The 21,037-nt window shown below is 42.5% G+C and overlaps 1 protein-coding gene across 1 annotated transcript; it reads right to left on the bottom strand.

The window, feature by feature from the left end:
* Positions 1-5,340: 5,340 nt before the first annotated feature.
* Positions 5,341-20,365, bottom strand: UBE2S (ubiquitin conjugating enzyme E2 S). Its single transcript, XM_063301234.1, has 4 exons — positions 19,919-20,365; positions 13,647-13,794; positions 13,219-13,409; positions 5,341-5,850 (listed from the first exon to the last, which is right to left on the bottom strand). Exons 1-4 carry the CDS (start codon positions 19,919-19,921, stop codon positions 5,560-5,562), a joined length of 633 nt encoding a protein of 210 aa, XP_063157304.1. The 5' UTR covers positions 19,922-20,365; the 3' UTR covers positions 5,341-5,559.
* Positions 20,366-21,037: the final 672 nt, after the last annotated feature.

The raw sequence follows: 21,037 nt of genomic DNA, 5'->3' as shown, positions 1-21,037 counted from the left end.
GTCTGACCGTGGAGGGAAGCCAGGGAGCCCTACTGATTGCAAACGGAGGTTGGATGGGGATCCCAGGTGGCTGGGAAAGGCCCCACACCAACGCTGAAGGACCCAAGGCAACATTTTCCAGTGCAACTACAGACATCTGGTTGAAATCATTACCTCAGAACATATACATCCATTTTGATTATGGGGGTCCCTCACCCAGCTTGGGAGCCTCTCTGCTTTAAACCTGGCTGTCCAATAAGCCCAAATCACTGATTGCCTGCAGCTTCCATTCTTCATCTGCAAGGAGCCCCTAAGTCTTGATGGTCTGCCTCTTCTTGCTTTAAATTCCTTTCGCTCACTCAAATATCCTTGATCCCTCAAGAATATTACTTTACCGAGTCCCCCGAGTCACACACACACACAGTCTGTTTGAGCTGCCTTCACACTGCTTTAGCAGCATCAGAACCCACCAACATTTAGCAGGCAAAGCTTCTCCAGATAGAAAGGAGTCAAGGAGAGTTTCGCCTTATTTTCACCAGTTTAACTCACGGTTGTCTCCCTGCAGTTACAAATTTCAGAGCAGGCCAGTTAAATTGTTTTTAGTTTCTTCCAGCCAGACATAAAGAATGAAGTAAAACTTTCAGCAAGCTGGGGAACTTGAACAGAACAAGCCCTCTTTATTTTTCTTCTCCCTTTGCCCTTGAAGCAATTAAAAGCACCAAGCTAATGCCATTTGGGTCCTTTCAAAGCTTTATGTTGACATCAACAAGGAGGATTTCGTAGGGAAGGCAGTGATTATATAACCAGACTTGTCCAGTCTTCCTCCACTGAGTTTCACCCACAAGCGAGTTAGAGTTGATCCCCGCTAATCCCCCTGTGCATAGTAAATATGGCTGTAAGGAGCTTGTTGCGCTCAGGTAGGACACAAGCACAAGGTTGAGAGGAAAGACACAGCCAACACTTTCTGCTCTGAAATTCTACTTGCCCACCACCCCTACTAGCCTCTTTCTCCATCTTGCATATGCCCAATCAAAGGACAGCAAAGACATCTCTTAAAAATGACAAAGAATTAATATCCCTTACTTTGACCATAAGCGCCACCTGGCGGAGAATAAAAATGGAACGCAAACACTTGCCCTAGAAGACTGCTCAAACAACGGCTGTTTCATTTCCAGAACATGGCAAACAAGATTCAAATCTACCCAGAACTCATTCCGATTTACCCTAAATTTCTTTCCTTCTGGTCTCAGAGATGCATGGACAAATATCAACGGTCACGTTCTAGGCCCCAAACACCTTCCACTGAAACTGAGTTTAATCTGTGGAGTATAGCTATTAAAAATCTTGAATTAGGACTGGAAAATGTGTTCAGCTACTACCCAGTCAGGAAACTTACTAGGGGATCTCGGGTAAGCCTAACCTACTTTGCAGAGTTAGTAGAGCAGTGTTCCTCAACCTTGGCAACTTAAAGATGTGTGGACTTGGCTGGCTGGGGAATTCTGGGAATTGAAGTCCATACATCTTCAAGTTGCCAAGGTTGAGGAACACTGTAGTAGATAGTAATAAGTATGTACATTGTACGGCTGTGCAAAATGTTTGGGTTTGTGCATCACTCACGGCCTTGAGTGCCTTGGCAGGCAGGACATAAATTAAAAAGTTGCTTTTAATGAAACAAAGGAATGGGGAGAGAAGTGCTGACAATTTTGGCAAGCCTCAAGTTCCAGGTTCCCCGTGGAGGGAAAAAAGAATGAAAGATTTTGTTGTAGTGGGAGAGGTGCAAAAAGAAAAATTCAGATCCAGAACTCAAGATTTAGGGGCTTGGTTTTGGCAGTCAAGACAAAAGGGCACAATATCAAGGAGCCAAGACTGAAGGGGAGGACATTTGAATGGGAGCAAGCGGACTGCAGTCCTTGCCCTACCCCCTGCACCAAAAGCCATCTGCAAGCCATTTCAGACGTATCACTTTCCTGGGAAGCTCAGCAAACAAGTGGAGTGTTTGGCAGGTCCTGGAGAAAGAAACAAGGGCTTCTTCCTCATGCACTTCTACCACTAGTGCAGCCTTGACTGGTTTTGGCCCCCAAAAGCTGACTTCCGAGGGAACTGCAGAAACTAAGGAAGATGACCTCATCAGAAATATGCAGGAACCGTTGACCAGGCAAAAGGGACTGAAACATTTTTTAAAGCCCAGAATTACGATAACATTCAGAAGTGAACCAGGGAAATGCCTCCCTGACTGACTGAAGTACGAGGAGGAGGAAGAGGTATAGCACAGACTTGGAAGATTTTGTTATAGCCAATAAAAGCAGTTGTAAGCTTCCTGTGAAATTGATTTCCTGGTCTGGTCCATCTAGTGGGGCTGACAGGAATGCGGCCCTCCAAGGCAAAGAATTTCAATCCCTAATTTATGCTCGTAGTTTTATGGTCTCTCAACATCGCCTCCCTCCCTTCCTTCCTTCCCTGGCCATTGATTCGCTCAAGTGAAACGCTTGCTCTGAACACGCACAGAAGGATAGACCATGTGTGGGCGTGCACGTTCGTGTGTGGGTGAGAGGCCCATGGAGAGAAAGGTAAGAGGAATCTCAGACCTGTTACCTAATATTTTCCATCTACAGTAACAGGAGCCGGATGCCTGCCTGCCAATACTGCTGGATTCTTGCCCAGGCCTAAACCCCGTCTGTGCCCCCCTTGCGTAACCACCAGCAAGGGAAGCTGGGCTGTCTTAAAACTCAGCCCCCCATCTATGAAACAGAAATGTACTCGTCTGGTAAGGGTTTCTTGCAGTTTCTAACTCCCTTCTGTCCTACGCAGGAATGCAATAGTTCCCACTCTCTGCTGCAGGATGGAAAGCCAACCCCTCTAGATGCCTCAGAATGTGTTCATATTGGATTAAACACCACACTCACTCAAAATGCAGCAGTGCCCTCTGCTGGCCTCTGGGAAGCCCGACAATCAAGGTTGCAGATGTTTCCCCAGCAACAAGTAGAGATGTCCAAATTTTTGGATCTGGCACTTGCACAGAGCCACTGGTACTTTTCCTTGCCTTTTAGGCCTATCCTCCAAGTTGGAGGACGCAACACACAGCTCAAGCTTTTGGGAAATCCAGAGCCCTCTGTGGTTGCAGAACCGCAGTGAGAAGGTTTCCTGCTGTTTTGAGGTAGGAACCACGCAGAACATATCACAAGCCCTAAAAAAGAGTCATAAATGGCTGCCCACCCACTACCAAAAAATCTTACAGGGAGAAAAAATGGAAAAGCCAACTCTCACCAGGATATGGCTCCCCCCACTTTGCATCATCACTCTTCCCACACTCACCCCTGGTTTCCACCCCCAAAATCTAAATTTGGGGGGCCAAATCTCACATACTTAAATTTAAAATAATTTAACCCAGGGTCTGCCATCACACCTTGCATGAAAGCATTTACCATTGCAAGTGCCTTAGGTTGTCCACTGTCTGTTTTCATTGGATGACCTGTATTTGACTCCTTGAAAAAAGCTCATCGTTTTTTCAAAACCCAACACTATTGATCTCCTGCTTCTGGATCATTTTAGCTGCCCATTTCTGCCCCTGGCCCTGCGTTGCGATGTCCCTTTGGAGAAGCATTGCAAAACTAGTGGCAAAAGTAACTCTTGCTGTTATGTATCAGCATAAACTGTGGTGAGAAATACTTTCTCTATTTTGATTACTTGATACGCTTCACCGGTTTCCACGCAGATGAGCCTGTCCAAGGGAACATGCGTTCCTCAAGTTGGAAAAGAACCCAGCTTGCATTGGCAAGGCACTCATTTTTTGATACCTCACAGCACTTGCAGTGTGCTGAACAAACTTCTCTATAGGACAATTGTTCACTTGAAGAGGTCCCAATGGGCAAATTACGAATCAGCTCAACTTTCCTTACAAAATTGGATTTGAAGCCAAATCCCTACGTGGACTGTGTCAATTCTCATTGAGACACACCAACTACCCCTCTGATACTGAAGATCAGACTCAAGAGCCCTGCTCCTTCTACTGCTGATGCACAGAGACAGAAGTGGAAACGAAGAGAGGTATTTTCAGGAATAGCATTGGCACTCTTGTAAGCCTTCCCATAGATCTGCCGAACTCCACTACTATCACTGTGGTCTTCTTTCTTTCAAAGACCGTTCCATTTCAAAAGAATCGGCATCCTAAACTGTACACTCTGTTTTATCTTTGAATAAATGGTACTGAAATTCTAATTTTATTGATTTGTTAATGTTTATATGTGTAATTTATTTCAGAAAAGTAGTAGGTTAAAAAAAATCTTTGATGGACTTGCCACCTGGGAAAACCCCACAAAATATTCATATAAAAGTTTTTAAGCATCAATAAAAATTAGATAATAAAATAATAAAGACAAGGGCAGGCAGATTTTGAGTCACTCTGTGGTGGTAGCTGTAGGTGATGATTAAGGGTCTGGATTGCTGAGTACTAAATGAACATAGAAATACTGTACAAATAAACTAAGTGCAATAAATATTAGATTTCTGAGCTGAACACAACACTACCTGATGTTGTTCAGGGCCAACTGGATGGGGCAGACAGGAATGCCAATTGTGGGACAGAAGGCCTATCTGCTGATCTTGCCCATAACTCCTGGTCAGAAGTGCACCTATGTGGCCAGCAAGTTCTCACATTATCTTAATCATTGCAAGTTCATGTTTAAGTGTGAAATTCTGGCCAGCCATTTCTCAAAAAGCCAAGATTCTGGCCAGCCATTTCTCAAAAAGCCCTCCAAGAGTTATCATATAATCACCTGCACTAAATGATGCAGAGAACCATCTTTTTTGTTTATGACACCCATGTTTTAAATGCATGAATTTCCCCTGAACGAAGTGAGGTCACTCAGTTCTATCAAGCTGCCACACAGCCAAGCAGATGTTCCCAGAACAGCCACTCCAGCCTCCCCCCACCTGAACATCTGGTAGATCTACGCAACCCCTAAACACAGAGTCGCATTTTGACCTCTGTCGCCAAGATACATAGATTCTCCCCTCTATAAAGATACCTGCCCTCATGTCCATTTCTCCGTATCATGGCAGCAAACTCCTGAATCAGGTATTAGGTGAAGAAACATTTTCCTTATCCTGTATGAAGCAAAATTCACAATCTGACCCTGAAATCGAAAAAATCACACCCGTCCCCATTTTATACAGTTCCATAAACCCATACATAATCCCCTCCTCAGTATGTTCTTCCCCTTAAACTGAAAAGAGCAGAATTCCCAAATCAATTGAATTCTGTAATTTTGGGCCCCTAGATGATCATCATTTTGAGGGGCCAGGTATCCTCAATGTGGTCCCCACCCACACCTTTTATGATGGCACAACCATACATTAATAGCCTTCCTTAGAAAACAAAGGCATTTAATAGATTTTTCTGCTTTTATAATTTAAATAACTTAAAGACTGAAAAGAAGAAAAATCCGACAAGGGCAAGACAAAGTTGGACTGCAGTCTCAAAGTGAAGGTGGCAGAGGAAAAGAGAGGAGAAATTGAGAATGTAATATGGGACCCCCAATGCTCACAACCCGCCTGTGTTTCGGACCCTCGCCCCCCCGCCCCCTAAAGCCGCCGGAGAGCTCGCTTCTTGTCAGTCTTCTTCTTGGAAACCAGTTTCTTGTCTCTGTCACCTGCGTGTTTCTTGGCCATGGGACCCTCCCCGGAGGCACCCGCCGAAGAGGAGCAAGGCTCAGCAGGGTTCTTGGTATGCAAGCCAGAGGAGGGTTGGGCGTGGATCTCGGTTAGGAGCCGAGCTCGGGAAGCATACTCCTCATAGTTCTCCAGCAGGAGGCGCCCTGCCTCCTCATTCAGGGCAGACTCCGGATTGGGGTGGATCAGCAAACACTTGATGGTCTGGAACAGGAGTAAGGTAAGGAAGTCAGAGTTAGAAGAGGGAGGAAACAGCAGACAAGACCCCAGACCAGGGTTTCTCAACCAGGGTTCCGTGTAGCCCTAGGGTTCCACGAGAGATCACTAGGGGTTCCCTGGGAATCACGATTTATTTAAATTATTTCAAATTCAGGCAACTTCACATTAAAGAGGTAAGTTTCATTCTTTATTTTTAGTTTATGAACACTGTTAATGCATCTATACAGGCCTACTGTAGATACAAAACAAATAAAACAATTTTGTGACTTCTGGCCTATATCTGAGCATGACTGTGCAGGGGTTCCCCGAGGCCTGGAAAAAATATTTCAAGGGTTCCTCCTGGGTCAAAAGGGTGAGAAAGCCTGCCCCAGACATACAGTACAGGACCAGTGGAAGAAAGACACTGGCAGGTCTCCCCATTCTCTCTAAGGACTAGCCTGACCTCCACCCTTGATGAGTTTGTTTCCTTCTGTCTCTCCACCAAAGAGTTATCTTCAGACTCTCAAAGGTGTGGAAAAGAGACACAGGCTTTGGCCATTGGCCGGAGAACACAAAACTCCAGCTACTGGGGAAGCACAATGCAGCTTTATACAGGGCAGGAGATGGGCAAACCAGATTTTTTTTCTCTTTTGGCGAGTCATAGTGACTATAATAAAGTTTCCAATGTATTTATAAATAAATAAGGAATGCTTCTGGTGACATTTGGACGTGCACTGGTTGGGGGTGTGGACGTACGTGTACTTTTTTATGCAGACAATGCCACACGGGTGGCTGAGAACAATTGATCTGCAGCAAACGCTAGAAAGTTGTATGACACCACAAGGAGCATGATCTGAAAATCAATGCGTCAAAGACCAAGACAGTTATGTTTGACAAGAAAAATGGAGCGACCTATTGCAGGTCATTCTTAAATGGTTAGAAAAAAAACCCCCGGGGAGTAGGTGAATTTGTCTAGTCTGGTAGAATGCTTACTGAAGACGAGGAAATGGTTGGAGAAACGTTAAGGCTTGTGAATGTTGGTCGTAAAGTGGTGGAAGTGCATGGCCAGTTGCCAGGAATGAAGATTTGGTTTGAAGGTTGAAAGAAGAGAAAATGATGATCTAGAGCAGTGTTTCTCAACTGTGGCAACTTGAAGATGTGTGGACTTCAACTCCCAGAATTCCCCAGCCAGCATCTTCAAGTTGCCAAGGTTGAATAAATCTTCAAGTTGCCACGGTTGAGAAACACTGGTTTAGAGTGTTTCTGCCCATTTTTATTGTATCGAAGTGCAAGGAAAAACATAACAGCTGGGTGCAATGGGCGCGTGTCTATAGTTAATCAAAAGAGAGGGCCAGTAATGAATGGGTGCTGAGTGAATGCAGGCTGGATACAAAAGGGAGGGATCAGTTAAGAATGAAGCACATTGAACTGATACAGAAGGAATGAATGAAGATCGAATCACAAAACAAGTACATGAAGAAAGACCAAAGAAGCCACAGTTTGAAGGACTTGATGAGAGCTCTAGAAAGACAGAGCTGAGAAGTTTAAAGCACAAAAGGCAATATACGAAGCACTGTAGGGATGCGGTGGCAGCAAGGATGGTTTGTGAGGACAAAATGGTATGGAGATGGACAGTGAAAGATCCTGGTGTAAACTAGATTTAGCTGTATTTTTTTTTCTCCATCTCATGTCTTTGATTCCTTTGGCTTACTTTTTGTTACTCCCTTTTTTGCTCTTGGAACAAGTGTGTTTATCTCAGAACAGAACAGCATAATTGGACATGAAGTCATGTAATGTAATCTGGGGGACTGCTCAACTATTTTTTTTTTAAAGGGTAGAAAATTTTACATTAAAAATATGTTTCTATTCCCCCCTGTAAAACAATTCCCCCCATAAAAAGAACAAAAGAAATAGCTAAAAAGATACAACGTTCAACAGTTTGGCTCCCACAGTCTTTTGGTCTCAAACCTGACACCCAATGCAGAATAAAAAACCTGGAGCTGGGAACAAGACAGTGCTCTTTCACAGGTGGGTCACCCTTCCAGAATCCATCTTTGCTTGTGAGGAAAGAACAGTTCATTTTTTTTTAAACCAAAAAGCTTTCATTGTAGGTCAATGGCTAAGGAACTACAGGTAGTCCTCAACTTACAACCATTCATTTAACGACTGTTTGAAGTTATGACGGTGCTGGGGAAAGTGACTTACGGTCGGTCCTCGCAGTTATGACTGCTACAGTGTCCCTATGGTCACATGATCAAAATTTGGGCACTTGGCAGCCAGCATGTATTTATGATGGTTTCAGTGTCTTGGGGTCATGCGATCGCCATTTGCAACCTTCCCAGCTGGCTCCCAGCAAGCAAAATCAATGAAGAACTGTGTGATTCACTTAACAGCCACAGCAAAACAGGTCACAAAATCAGGCACGACTCACTTAACAACTGCATCGCTTGGCAACAGAAGTTCTGCTCCCAATTGTGATCGTAAGTTGAGGACTACTTATAAACCTGTATAGGAGCATCCACAGTGGTGGGAAGAGTCAAAATCTGCAAGATGGCAGGCAAAGCGTTTTGATCAACGTTCTGTCCCTTTCTTAAAAATACATGCAATGCACACGCATACACGAAGGGCAGGGCTCCAATCACAATACTGTGCTGGCAATCTTGTAGGTTCTGACACCCCGACCCCTGTGGATTCCCCCACCTCTGAGCTTCAGAAAGATTCAATCGATGGAGAACTTTCCAAATCAGCCTTCTTTCTCTTGCCTTCTCAAGGGTGAGGAGCATCATGAGTTCTACAACGCAACCATTTCCAGTGCTGGGATCTGAAGCCAAGCCAAAGCGAGCATTCGGGGGTCATGCACTCCCCCTTTGCAGACAGTGGCGCCATCCTAAGCGCCCCATGCCATGTTTGAGCTTCAGCTCTGAGACTTCAGAACTGACATCTCAGGAATTGGAAACGTGTGCTGGGAGGAGAGGAGCTGGACGAGGTTTTTAATCCCCCCTCTGGCAGCAGGAAAAATGAGGAATTAAGCTTTGCAAGCTGTGTTGGCTATTCTTAATTGAGTTCACCAGTGACTATTGATTTTTCTTTATTTATTACATTTGTATACCATTGAATCTGCAGGGATGCCTGGCAGTTTACAAATGACTTGCAAATTTATAGTTGATTATTCACATGCCTTTTAAGAGTTCAATGAAAGGCAAACACATCTACAAATTATCAAACCTCAGAGGTACCATTTTGAGATGCCTAAAACCACTTACTCTTCTTCATTCCTAAAGACAAAACCAGCATCAAAATTAACTAGAATACATCTTATAAATTAATCCAATAATAAAAAGTCTCCTAGTTGTAACGCCTCCAGAACGATTTAAAACACTTCCTTCTGCATGTAACCCTGGCTTTATTTTTTTCCACGTAGCTGTGTGTAATGTAACCCCCCAAATACCGAACAGCCATTCTCCGCTTTTCCATCTGGAAATTAAGGGGGCAAAACAGAATGTCATTTCTGCCTCCTAAAACTCCTAAGTTGAAAAGGATGTTAATTTACACATTTGGGGGCGGGGGGGAAATATACACAGCTTTGGAAATTTTTTCCTCAACAGCCTATTCCAAATCTTTGCATGAACTATTTTGAAGTCTCTCTCTCTCTCACACACACACGATACAAAATGATCATGTGATCCAAAATGATCCAAAGCTACGTATTTGGGTGTGGCAAAAGGATGTGAACCTTTGCTTTCAGTAACAGCGTGCCCCCCCTTGGGCAGCAATAACTGCAGCTAAATGTTTCCAATAACCATTGATCAGTCCTGCACATCGGCTTGGGGGAAATTTAGCCCGTTACAGAACAGCTTCAGCTCAGGGATATCGATGGCCTTCCTCACATGAACTGCCTGCTTCAGGTCCCTCCACAACACTTCTGTAGGATTATTCATGTTTTTAATCATTGGTTTGTTTCTATTTAACTGCTAGCTGCCCAGAGTCATGTATATGAGATGGGTGGCCATATAAATTTACTAAATAAACAAATCAGGTCAGGACTTTGACTTGGCCATTCTGAAACATTAACTTTCTTCTTCTTTAACCCATCTTTGGCCATATGCAAAAGTTTTGGGTCACTTTCTTGCTGCATGACCCACTTTCTCTTGAGCAGACAGATTCACAGACAGATACCCTGACATTTGCCTGTAGAGTTTGCTGGTACACTGAGAGCCAGTTTGGTGCAGTGGTTAAGGTGCTAGCCTAGGAACCAGGAGACTATGTGTTCTAGGTCTGCCTTAGGCATGGAAGCCAGCTGGATGACTTTGGGCTGGGCACTCTCTCTCAGCCCAACCCACCTCACAGGATTGTTGCTGTGGGGAAAATTGGAAGCAGGAATGTAGATATGCTCGCCACCTTGAGACACACACACACACACTAAAAAGGCAGAATAATAATAATAATAATAATATTATTCATAGTTCCATCAATGATGGCAAGCTGTCCTGGTCCAGAGGGAGCAAAACAGGCCCAAACCATGATACTGCCACTGCCATGTTTCACAGATGGGATAAAATTCTTATGCTATAAAGCCTTCTGTTTGCCTTTCGCCAAACACAATGCTTTTCATTCAGTCAAAAAGTTCAATTTTGGTCTCGTCTACCCAGAAAACATTCTTCCAATAGCCATCTCGCTTATCCAGGTGATCTTCTGCAAACTATAGATGGGGAGCAATGTTCTTTTTGGAGACTAGTGACTTTCTCCTTGCAACCCTCCCATGCACACCCTTGTTGTTCAGTGTTCTCCTGATGGCGGTCTCATGTCCTAACAGTCAGGAAACCACGCTGAGACGAGGAGTAGGTCTCTAGTGTTTATTACTGCTACATAAGACAGAAAATCCTAACAAACTGAAGAAGCGTGGGAAAAACCCAGACAGATAAACCCCAAAAGTCAAGGCGGGTCTGTTCTGTCTCTCTTTGAATGGCTGCTCAACTCCTCGCTACTATGCATGCGTTTCCCCCCCTGGATAGAGGCCCCCTCCTGCTCGCCATCAGTGCTCATGACAGATCCTCACCAATGCAAGAGAGGCCTTTAGTTCCTCGGATGTTACCCTGGGCTTCTCCGAGACCTCCCGGAGTACTACAAGCCTTGCTCTTAGCGTGATCTTGGTTGGTCGACCTCTCCTGGAGAGGATAACAATGGTGTTGAATTGCCTCTGCTTATACACGATCTGCCTGACAGTGGACTGGTGCAGTCCAAACTCTTTGGAAATAGTTTTGTAATCTTTTCCAGCCTGGTGAGCATGAATAACTGTTTTTTGGAGGTCCTCAGAAATCTTAGTTCGAGCCATGACACATTTCCACATACCTGTGTTGTGACGATCAGACTTTGATAGTGAACACCCAGAATTATCTTCTTTAAATAAGGCAGGACACCCCACACTCACACCTGATTATCATCCCATTGATTGAAACACCTGACTCTAATTTCCCCTTCAAATGAACTGATAATCCTAGAGGTTCACATATTTTGGCCATGTACAAATACGTAGCTTTGGATCATTTTCCTCAATGAATAAATGAACAAGTATAATGTTTTGGACTCATTTGTTTAATTGGGTTCTTTCTATCTAGTTTTAGGACTTGTGTGGAGAACAGATCACGTTTTAAGTCATATTTATGCAGAAATATTGAAAACTCAAAAGGGTTCACAAACATTTAAGCACCCAAAATTCTAGCTACCTGATACTATTGCAGTTTCAGACTGCATAATTGGCTTCTTGGTTCTAATGCCTGCCTGTATCTTAATGTTACAGAGTTCCTTTCATTTTATTTTTAATTTCACTAGCATATTACAGATCCTTAGTTTCTTTTCTCGTTTTTTTGCTTCTAAAAATGGTTCTCTTTTTCCCCCCCTTTGTTTGAATGTATAGATTTTATATTCAGGGGATTATTTTAAATACATTCATTTTTAAAAGGTCCCCCCCAAAAGCCTGAAAAAAGACTAGCCTCCAGCTTAAGGCCTGGATTTCACTCTTTAACCCTTGCCCCCCAAAAGAGGCAACATTTGGGGGGGGGGGCTGCAAAATTTACATTAGGACTGCCTGCAGCCTACCACCTCTATGGTATATGGCCATTTCAGAAGAGGGAAAAATGTAAAACCGTACTTTAAATCTAAATCCAGAACTTTGGCTATTGCACTCTTGCCTAACCCAATGGCCATTGCAAAGAATTATGGGAATTGAAGTCCACACATCTAGAATGTTTCTAAATCAGGGAACAGTGTCCTTTTCCACAGTGAGAAAGATTTTAAGAAAGTGATAAAGGGGGAAAGCTATGTCATTTATCTTGAGTTAGTTTTTATTTGCTACTTTACTTTTCAAACACTTAATGGTAAACTACCTTGGATTTTTTTTTAAAAATATCTGTCTCTCACTCTTGTAGTTCTGGATGTCGGAAGAAAATTTGACAGAATTCCCCTCTAGAAGTCTTTGGTGCATTTGGGGGTTTTCATACTTCTATTTAAGTAATGAACACATTTCTTTCCCAAAACATTTTTAAGCTTCTAAGATCAAGTCTCCCCTTCAGAACTGAAGGCTGAGTAATCTACATTTGCTGCAGGGTCAAACAGAGCATTTCTTTCTTGAACAGGTAGTTCAACAATCTGAAACTTCTCAACAGGTTTGTAATCTACCAACATACAAACTTGCTGATTTGCTACTATCTCCATCAGAAGCCATTCTTCAAACGACCTTCAAAAAGATGGGCGAAACCCGGAGTCAGGACTTTTCAATAGTAGTATCCTGCTCAATCTTGCTTTCTCCTTTGTTCCCTTTATAGCATCAGCTGACTTTCCCAACTTTATAATGGACTCATTTTCATTTCTGGCCTGTCCTTGTCTTCATTTCTGTTTCTGCTTGAATACTGATGTACTTTGTTGTTGGTTTAAAAGCTACCTTAGAAAATACAACAGAAATCTTTTAACTCAATAGTAAACAACATGTGATCTCCCAGTTGTCGTAATTCATAGCAGCCCCAGCCAGCATAGCCATACAGGATATGGGAAGCTTATGGAAGAGACCATCACAACGTATTACACAGCCTATTATGGAACCTCTTGGCATCAAACACAAAGAAGAGCCACAGGAGCTATCTAAGTTCTGCATCAATTCCCAGAATCTCCATTTAAAAGGATTCATGAAGCAAAGTATGGGAGAGACCTCTGAGTTCCTAGAAAACACACCGATTAGAAGAACTATGCTGAGTGAGGGATCTGACTAGATATAGGTCACTTTCCTAGTTTCTGCACCTCCCTAAGAACAATAATAAAATAACCACTTTGGGGCCCCATGTCTGCCATCCTGGGATCTACCCAGGTAAAAACACTACCTACCAGCAGGACGTGTCGGATGCCCAGTTCTGCTTTCCAGTCTTTCTTGAGGACGTTGACACAGATCTCACCATTGGCACCCACATTGGGGTGGAAGATTTTGGTCAGGAAGTAGCCTTTTGGTGGACTGGCAGGGAAGTCTTTGCCGAGAATCAGCTTCATGCGGAAGAGGCCACCAGAGTAAGGAGTACCTTCTACAAAGGGAAGAAAAGAAAAAGAAGGGTCTTATTATTATGAGGAATATCTTCTTGAGTAAAGCTCAAGTTTCTAACATCCAACTCTCTCCTTCCTACTGCCCAAGAACTCAAGATGAGCTGCCTTCTCCCTTACTCCCTTTGGCTAGAGCTATATAGTCACTACAATCTTGTGATGCAACACTTAAAAAAAAAAAAGGCCCAAAGATGAACCCCCTTCAAGTACCCCTCTCTTACCAGGTCCCTCAATGGTGACCTGCACATCTGTAATGTCCTCCTCATTGGGGAACACCTTGATGCCCTCGGGTGGATCTGATGTTAGAGTGGAGACTTCCTTGTAAACCAGCCGGATCACATGTGGAGGCAAGTTTTCAACATTGGAATTCTGAAGGAGAGAAATTGGGAGGGATCAGAGAATAAAAGAGAATGTGGCTCTCATCTGAAAGAACACCTTATGGATGTGGCACAGGTCAAAATGCTCCAGACAGCACTGACCAAATTAAACCCAAAAGGAAGACCACTTTACACATCATAACATCTTTACTCTGAACTTAAGTTTTGGCCAGCAAGTGCCTTATTCAAAGATGACTTATAAAAGCAAAGCTTGTACAGATTTTTTTTTTAAAAAATCTACATTTTAATAATTGAAACGTATTGGCTGTTTGAGCTAAACGATCAAACCATATTTTTAAAATATCTTTTCAAGAAACTGTTTCATTTTATCTTTATCCATATGCACCCTCTAAGGATAATTCTTTTAGGCAATGGATTTGGCCAATACTGTATCACTTTTGAAGGCGTTAAGGCCAACTCAAGAGTAAAAAGGAAAAACATCAAGTGAGACCAGCAGATTAAAAAGCCGCCACCTCTGGATGAGAGAAGGAAGAACCCATTTAAATACAAGTAACACTACTTATGAGCACAGAACTTGGAACTATTTGGCTCCCGAGTTCCTCCTCTGCCTAGGATAGGAAGAGACAACCGGCAACCTTACAGCCTAAATTCAGAAACTGACTGTTCAGATCTCTGGCTAGAATAAAGAGGTAGCTCCAGTTCAGCATCATCACACCCCCAATCTGAAGACCGCTTTCTCACCTTATCCGAGTTGTGTCTCTTTAAGCATGCTAGGAACAACATTGCCTCCTGCAAGTTTGTCACTTTGGATTAAGAATCAGAGTGCTTCACCCCTGGAACCCCTACCCAGCCCATCCAAGCAGCAAACTGGAGGACCATTTCTCAAGTTTATTTGGGTTTCCCATCTGGTAGTTCCAAACAACTCACGAAAGGTCAAATATGGGACCTCAGTTTCCAATGTGCACTTTTTCCTATGGACACTCAGCACTCATTTGCCTGATATGTGGAAGACAAGATTTATGAACATCTTATTTTTAAACTATTGTCACATCTGACACCCAGAGAGCTCTTTTTACCTATTAAATTGTAAGCACATCTTGTGAGACATGTACACTCCCACATGCAACCTTAAACAAACTTCTAATTATGAGACTCACCTGCTCATCCAAGAAAGTGAAAACTAGTAGCCTTTTGTAAATTGGGAGCCCTTCTTTCAGTACAATTAACAAAAGAGCTATGCATGAACTGGAGAGCAAGCATATTTTAGATGGAGTTTTCTTTTCATTAAGGCAAAATGAAAAGTTTAAAGGAATACTGATGCAAAAGGGAGTGATGCCGCATACTAAATACCAATTAGATAAGCATCTAATTATATGAAGAGAATGGAAAAGGATTCATATGCTTGTACAGATGACCAAGAATCACCAATTTTATATCCCTGATATTTGTAATCCACGAAATCACAGAAAGGTCCACCCAAACTTCAAACCAAGATGAGAACAGAATTTCCAGTGATGGAAAGACAAAGGCTACAGTTCAGATCCTTGAGCCCCTGGGTCCTTGCTTGTGCACAGACCCCTCTACCATGGTCCATACTTCAGGTCAAACGTTAAGCTTGGGCATCAAGAAACAGAAGCCATGTAGCTGCAACAGTTTTAAAAGGACTGAGTCAAAAACAGAATGTATATTATTGGATGGTATTAGAGCAGTAGGAATGTTAGTTAATAGTAATAGTAATTATTATTATTATGGTTGGTCGCAGAGTTAGCCAGATGTTTAGATTGGATTTGGCATTTTTGTCCACCCATTGAGTCCTTCCCAAGGACCTGGGATAGGCAGATGTTGTTGTTTAATAACATTAAAGGTATCGTCACAGGATGTAAACTATTCCAAGTAAAGCTGCCTTTGCAATTGTTACTACAGTATATACACAGCAATGTGAAATCACAGCTGCCAGTTCTTTAGCTGGTGTTGGCCTTCATTCACATTGAGTTCTTCCCAAGAACCTAGGATGTTGTAATGTATTGGTGTAATATATGTATGGATCCCAGCAGTGTGGCTTTTTGTAATTGACAGGTAGGAAACCTGCACATTGACAGAATTTCCAAGTGCTGTCTAAGGATTTTTGGTATGACACCCAGTGTGCTGATAACCACTGGGACCACCACAGCTGGTTTATGCCATAATCTTTCAACTTCAATTTTCAGATCTTGATGCTTTGTGATCTTCTCCAATTGTCTTCTATGCTACTAACTCCTGGTATGGCCACATCAATTATCCACACTTTCTTCTTTTCAACCAGAGTTAAATCTGGTGTGTTATGTGCCAAGACTCTATCAGTTTGTATTCGGAAATCCCACAATATTTTAACCTGCTCATTTTCAACTACTTTTTCAACTATACATTCCCACCAATTTTTCATTATTGGCACATAAGTTTTACAGATGTTCTAGTGAATCATTTTGGCGACTGTGTTATGTTGTTTATAATCAGTTCGTGTGATCTTCTTGCATGAGTTGAGTATATGATCTACTGTTTCTTCTGCTTCTTTGCACAATCTGTACTTTGAATCATTTGATGATTTTTCAGTTCTGGCCTTCAATGCATCATCATCATCATCATCATCCCCTAAAAAAGGAGGTTAGCGAAGGAAAGCCAGCTTATGATCAGAGTGTTCGATTCGAATCAGAGCAAAGAAGTTTCAAATTTCTTCCCATGCCAATCACTCATTCTCAACCTAATCTACTCCACAGGATTTTACTAATCAATGGTCACAAACCATTTCATTCATTATCTCCCTCTCAGGATATCCATGAAGATTAAGGATGTATGGGGAAGGTGGCAAATACAGTAATATACAAAACATTTCGAATTTGAAACACCCTATTTTGCATAATAAATAGTTGATATCTGAAACAGGCAGATGATAGGTAGATAGATACCAAGTTTGCTCTAATGGTTAAGGTGCTGGACCAGAAACCAGAGAGGCTGTGAGTTCTAGTCCCACCTGAGGCATGAAAGCCGGCTGGGGGATCTTGGGCCAGTCACTCTCTCTCAGTCCAACCCACCTCACAGGGATGCTGTTGTGGGGAAAATAGGAGGAGGAAGGAGTATTAGGTATATTCGCCACCTTGAGTTCTTTATAAAAATAATAAAGGTGGGATAGAAAATAAATAAAAAAAATAAAAAAAATTGGAAGTTATCTTTTAGCTCATTTTGAATGCAAAATGGCTGTTTCAAACTCCAAACAGGACATTTTAAACTTCAAATATTTTGCACACCTGAGAGAAGAGATTCTCCCTTCAAACAAGTACAGATTATCCATAATCAGCAACCTTTTCAGGAGCCAGACCTCATCACTTGATTTTGCATGAGCTTTAAAAAATGTCCAAAATCTCACTTCCAAGACCTTGTAAAACTTTTTTTAAAATTATTTTTAAAACAAAATCTTGAAAGGCTGTATTGCAAAGTTCCACAAGCACCACCTGAAAGTGTTGCAGAAGTTAAGACATCCATGTGTCACACTGCCAATCATGCAAAACTGGATTGCTGTGATGGGGGGAAGGAAAATCATCTTGCATCCCCCCCTTGTACTGAAGAGTGGTCAAGATTCAATAACATCTAGAGAAGCTTCACTGCTTGCTAGCTTTTGGACACTTGTCAAGTATAGGTACTCACTAGAACATCAGAAAGAATTCAAACATTGGCTACAAACATTGACATACAACAGACAACAGTTACTAAGGGAAACTTCCTGTACTTTGTGACATCAGGCTACAGAAAACCCTCAGTTCTCCCACTTACACTATACTGTATGTATGTCCAGTTATACTTCACTATCATTTCCAGAATCTCAAATAAGTATTACAGAAATTGGCATTTTAACCTTTCTGACAAATCAAGATGAACTACATGTTTTTGACATCTGCAAGTAGAACTGCATTCTTTTAAAATAATGTTTGATGGCAAGCCACTTAGAGAAACAGTTTAGTTCTGAAAACTAGGTTTTTTTAAAAAATAAAACAAAACAACAACTGACCACCAATGATGGCAGAAGTGACTGCACCTAATAATAAACAGTTAGAAGCAGAATAACTCTGGCTGTTATGGGGATGTGTCTTTCCCCATCTCTTTGGAGCAAAGGCAAAATAAAAATACTGTACACTCAAATCCAGCAAGGAGAATACTACAAAGTATTCAGGCAAGATTGTTAGGGTTTCCTATCCTAACATCCTCAGTTTGTCTACACAGGCCAAGAAAACTTTTTCAGCTACAGGTAGTTCTTGTTTAGCGACAGTTCGCAGTTACGACGGTGATGAAAAAGTAACTTTATGACCAATCCTCATATTTACGACCTTCTCAGGTCTGTAAAGGAAAGAAAAGCTGAAGTAAGATTGTAAGCACAGTCATGGTTCATGTAGCAACTGCTTCACTTCACTACCAAGTTGCTGGTCCCAATTCTGGCTGCTAAATGAGGACTACCTGAACAAGAAAAGGGTTTCATTCCCCCTCCCTGTTTTTGTACACAAACTTCAAAAAACACCCAATGAAATCTGAATGCTTAGGAAATGAAGTTAGTAGGGAATCTCAATTCTGTCCTGCACCCTCAGCCACCTTCAAAGTCCCCCCCCACCCACGTACTGTATACTGCTTGCCAAGTCTGACCCCTTGAGAAAAGGCCAAATATTAAATATTCCTGAAAGCACGCAAAAGACCAGAGACTGTGCAGTTCCCAATACCAAGAGAAAATATTTTAAAAGGTATGCAGAGCAGTGCACTCAGACACACCTGTGCACTGAAGGGAGCTAAAGGCCTAAATGGATGAAATCAGGGCAAAAGACTTTTAAAAGGCTAACACTGGCTTACAGATCTTACAACACTCTTATTATGAAACAACACAAAGTTTCACAGCTTTGATTACTGCGATCCACATTTACAATGCTAATGAGTGAAAGAGTTGACAAATATGGAATATTCTGCTTTGAGAAAAGGGACATCTTTCCACATCTGGCAGGAAGAAAATACACAGCTACCTAGATGCCTGCCAGACAGAAAGAAAAATGATTAATGGTTGTATTTATGATTTTATTGAAATTTTAATTGTTTTTATTGTGAACCGCCCAGGGTCCCCTGTGTGGGGGAGATGGGCAGTGATAAAAATTTGATAAATAAATAAAATAAATAAATAAAAACACCACTTTAGCATTTATAAATCCAGATGATATTCTGTATCAATAAATATGTCAGAAGCTCCGCTTCAAATAGCACTCCATTTCAGAAAAATCAAGCATATTTATGTTGTTAGTTGTTAGAAATCTATTTTCCTGTATAAGTATTTGTGGTTTTTTAAAATGTCATCCCCTGGTCTCCAGGAAGTGTTTTGCTCAGGAACTAACCATAAGATCTGCTACACTTCATTCTTCAAGGGAAGAGGATGGAGCGGGCAATACAGTTACAACAAAGGAATCAAGGGGCAAAGTAATTTCAAACATTTATTTGAAATGTGACATACTTTATGAACAGCCTAAACCAAACTTTAACTATGCAGACTATTCTTTAAGCTGCAAAGAGCTCTGAATTTTTAAATGAGCTTTCAGAAAGGCTGAAGGCCCTGCCACATCTCAAAATGCAAAATATTCGTGTCTCTTTCCTACAATACTATTATTTATGTCCCACCCCACAATCATTTATTCAATTTAACATCCAGTATAGATCTGAGAAGTGCTCTGCATCTGATACCGAAAGACACCATCCTGTCCCGAAGTAAAACTTTAATAAATGTTCACACATTCTCAGTGTATAAATTCTAATGCTCATCAGAAGCCCAAAGATCACATTCCAAGAAAATCTTGCACAAAGCAGCTGCGGATTGTGCTCCCCAGCAAGTAGCAGCAAAGACTCAGGCACAGGAAGACAAAACACTCACTCCACTCTACTGGATTTTTGCACTTACACGTGCACGTGAACAACACACCACGTAAACTCTCCAGATTGTGCTATCGGGACAGAGCTCAAGTTCGCCATCCTTTAAGGTTTACCCAATTCCCCAAAGTAAACCATCCAAACCCAACCAAGTTTTGGGGAGTCCCACAGACAAGGCAGAAACTTCAAACAGGTGGGCAAGGCAAGGACACGCAGCACTAAAAGCCACTCACCATTGTGTTGGGTCTGCACAGAGGTTGCAAAGTAGCGCGATTTACCCTGATCTTTGGAGGGCTCACATACGCGCCTTAATCGATATTTAAATCCCTGCTGATCAGGAACCTATCCCTAACTGACTTGGGGGCTCCGACAGCCCCTACTGCGTGGACGCTGGATCTTCTACTTTAGGAAGTTTGCAAATATATATTTATAGGCTATTTTTCCCGTCACCCCCTTCTTCCTCCTTCTGCTTTCCCCCCGTGACACCCCCCAACTCAACTCTGCCACCCTCACTTTAATGAGGGTGGCCGGTGCCCAACAAACGATTTTATAACCTTCGGCCAAGGCCAGCCACACCCCTTTAGAACCCCGGCTGCCCAATCAAGCCCGTTAGAACGGAGGGAGTCCGTTCCTCCCCCCTCCCTTCTCGGGTCCTCTCCTCGCTGAGAACCGTTGACAACCAATGTCCGCGACAGTCGACAGCCAATGGGGACAGGCGTAGTGGAGAGGCGGAGCCATGGAGCTTGATTGGAGGAATTTGAATATGAACGCTTGGGCAAAGGGGCGTTTAAAGGGAAGGTGATTTATCTCTTAACGGTTGTAAGAAGGAACTAGACGGGGGGCGGGTTTCAAAATGTTCGATTGATGGGAAGCTTTGCCAATAGAACACGAGCGTGGCCGAAAGGCGCTCCTGTGAGAAATCAGAATTGACGTGGCTGTGCAGCCAATGGACGACGACAAAGTGGCCAACGAGGAAAGCCTTTTTAATCCTCCTCTTTCTTATTCAAAGAAACCGGGCAGGGTCCTAATTGGCCAGAGAAGAAAAATAATCCCTCCCACCAGACAGAAGAAACATCTAATTAAAACTGAGAACGAAAAATAAATGTATGGACTCTGATAAAAATGCACAGGGTGGGGGATACTAGGAGGATTTAACGGGGGGGGGGAAACGGCTCAGGCAACCAGATGGAGTTACTGCACTTGTCCCGTCCTGAATAGGATTCATGAAATAGGATTCGATAATAATTTTGTCAGAACTCTCTTCAACCTCCCTATGCGCTGGGACTACAACTCCCAGAATCCTCAGGGCGCTTGGAAATGGGGTTTGAATTTCAAGATATCTGAAGGGCAGC

This window comes from Candoia aspera, chromosome 4 (genome assembly GCF_035149785.1).
Source record: "Candoia aspera isolate rCanAsp1 chromosome 4, rCanAsp1.hap2, whole genome shotgun sequence".
Classification (NCBI taxonomy): Eukaryota; Metazoa; Chordata; class Lepidosauria; order Squamata; family Boidae; genus Candoia; species Candoia aspera.
Note: the sequence above shows the minus strand (reverse complement) of the source record. Positions and strands in the feature narration are given on the sequence as shown.

Coding starts and splice junctions, on each gene's coding strand:
- UBE2S (XM_063301234.1), bottom strand. Junction 13,410..13,646: donor GGTCACCATTGAGGGACCTG/GTAAGAGAGGGG, acceptor TTCCCTTTGTAG/AAGGTACTCCTTACTCTGGT. Junction 5,851..13,218: donor GCATCCGACACGTCCTGCTG/GTAGGTAGTGTT, acceptor CTCCTGTTCCAG/ACCATCAAGTGTTTGCTGAT.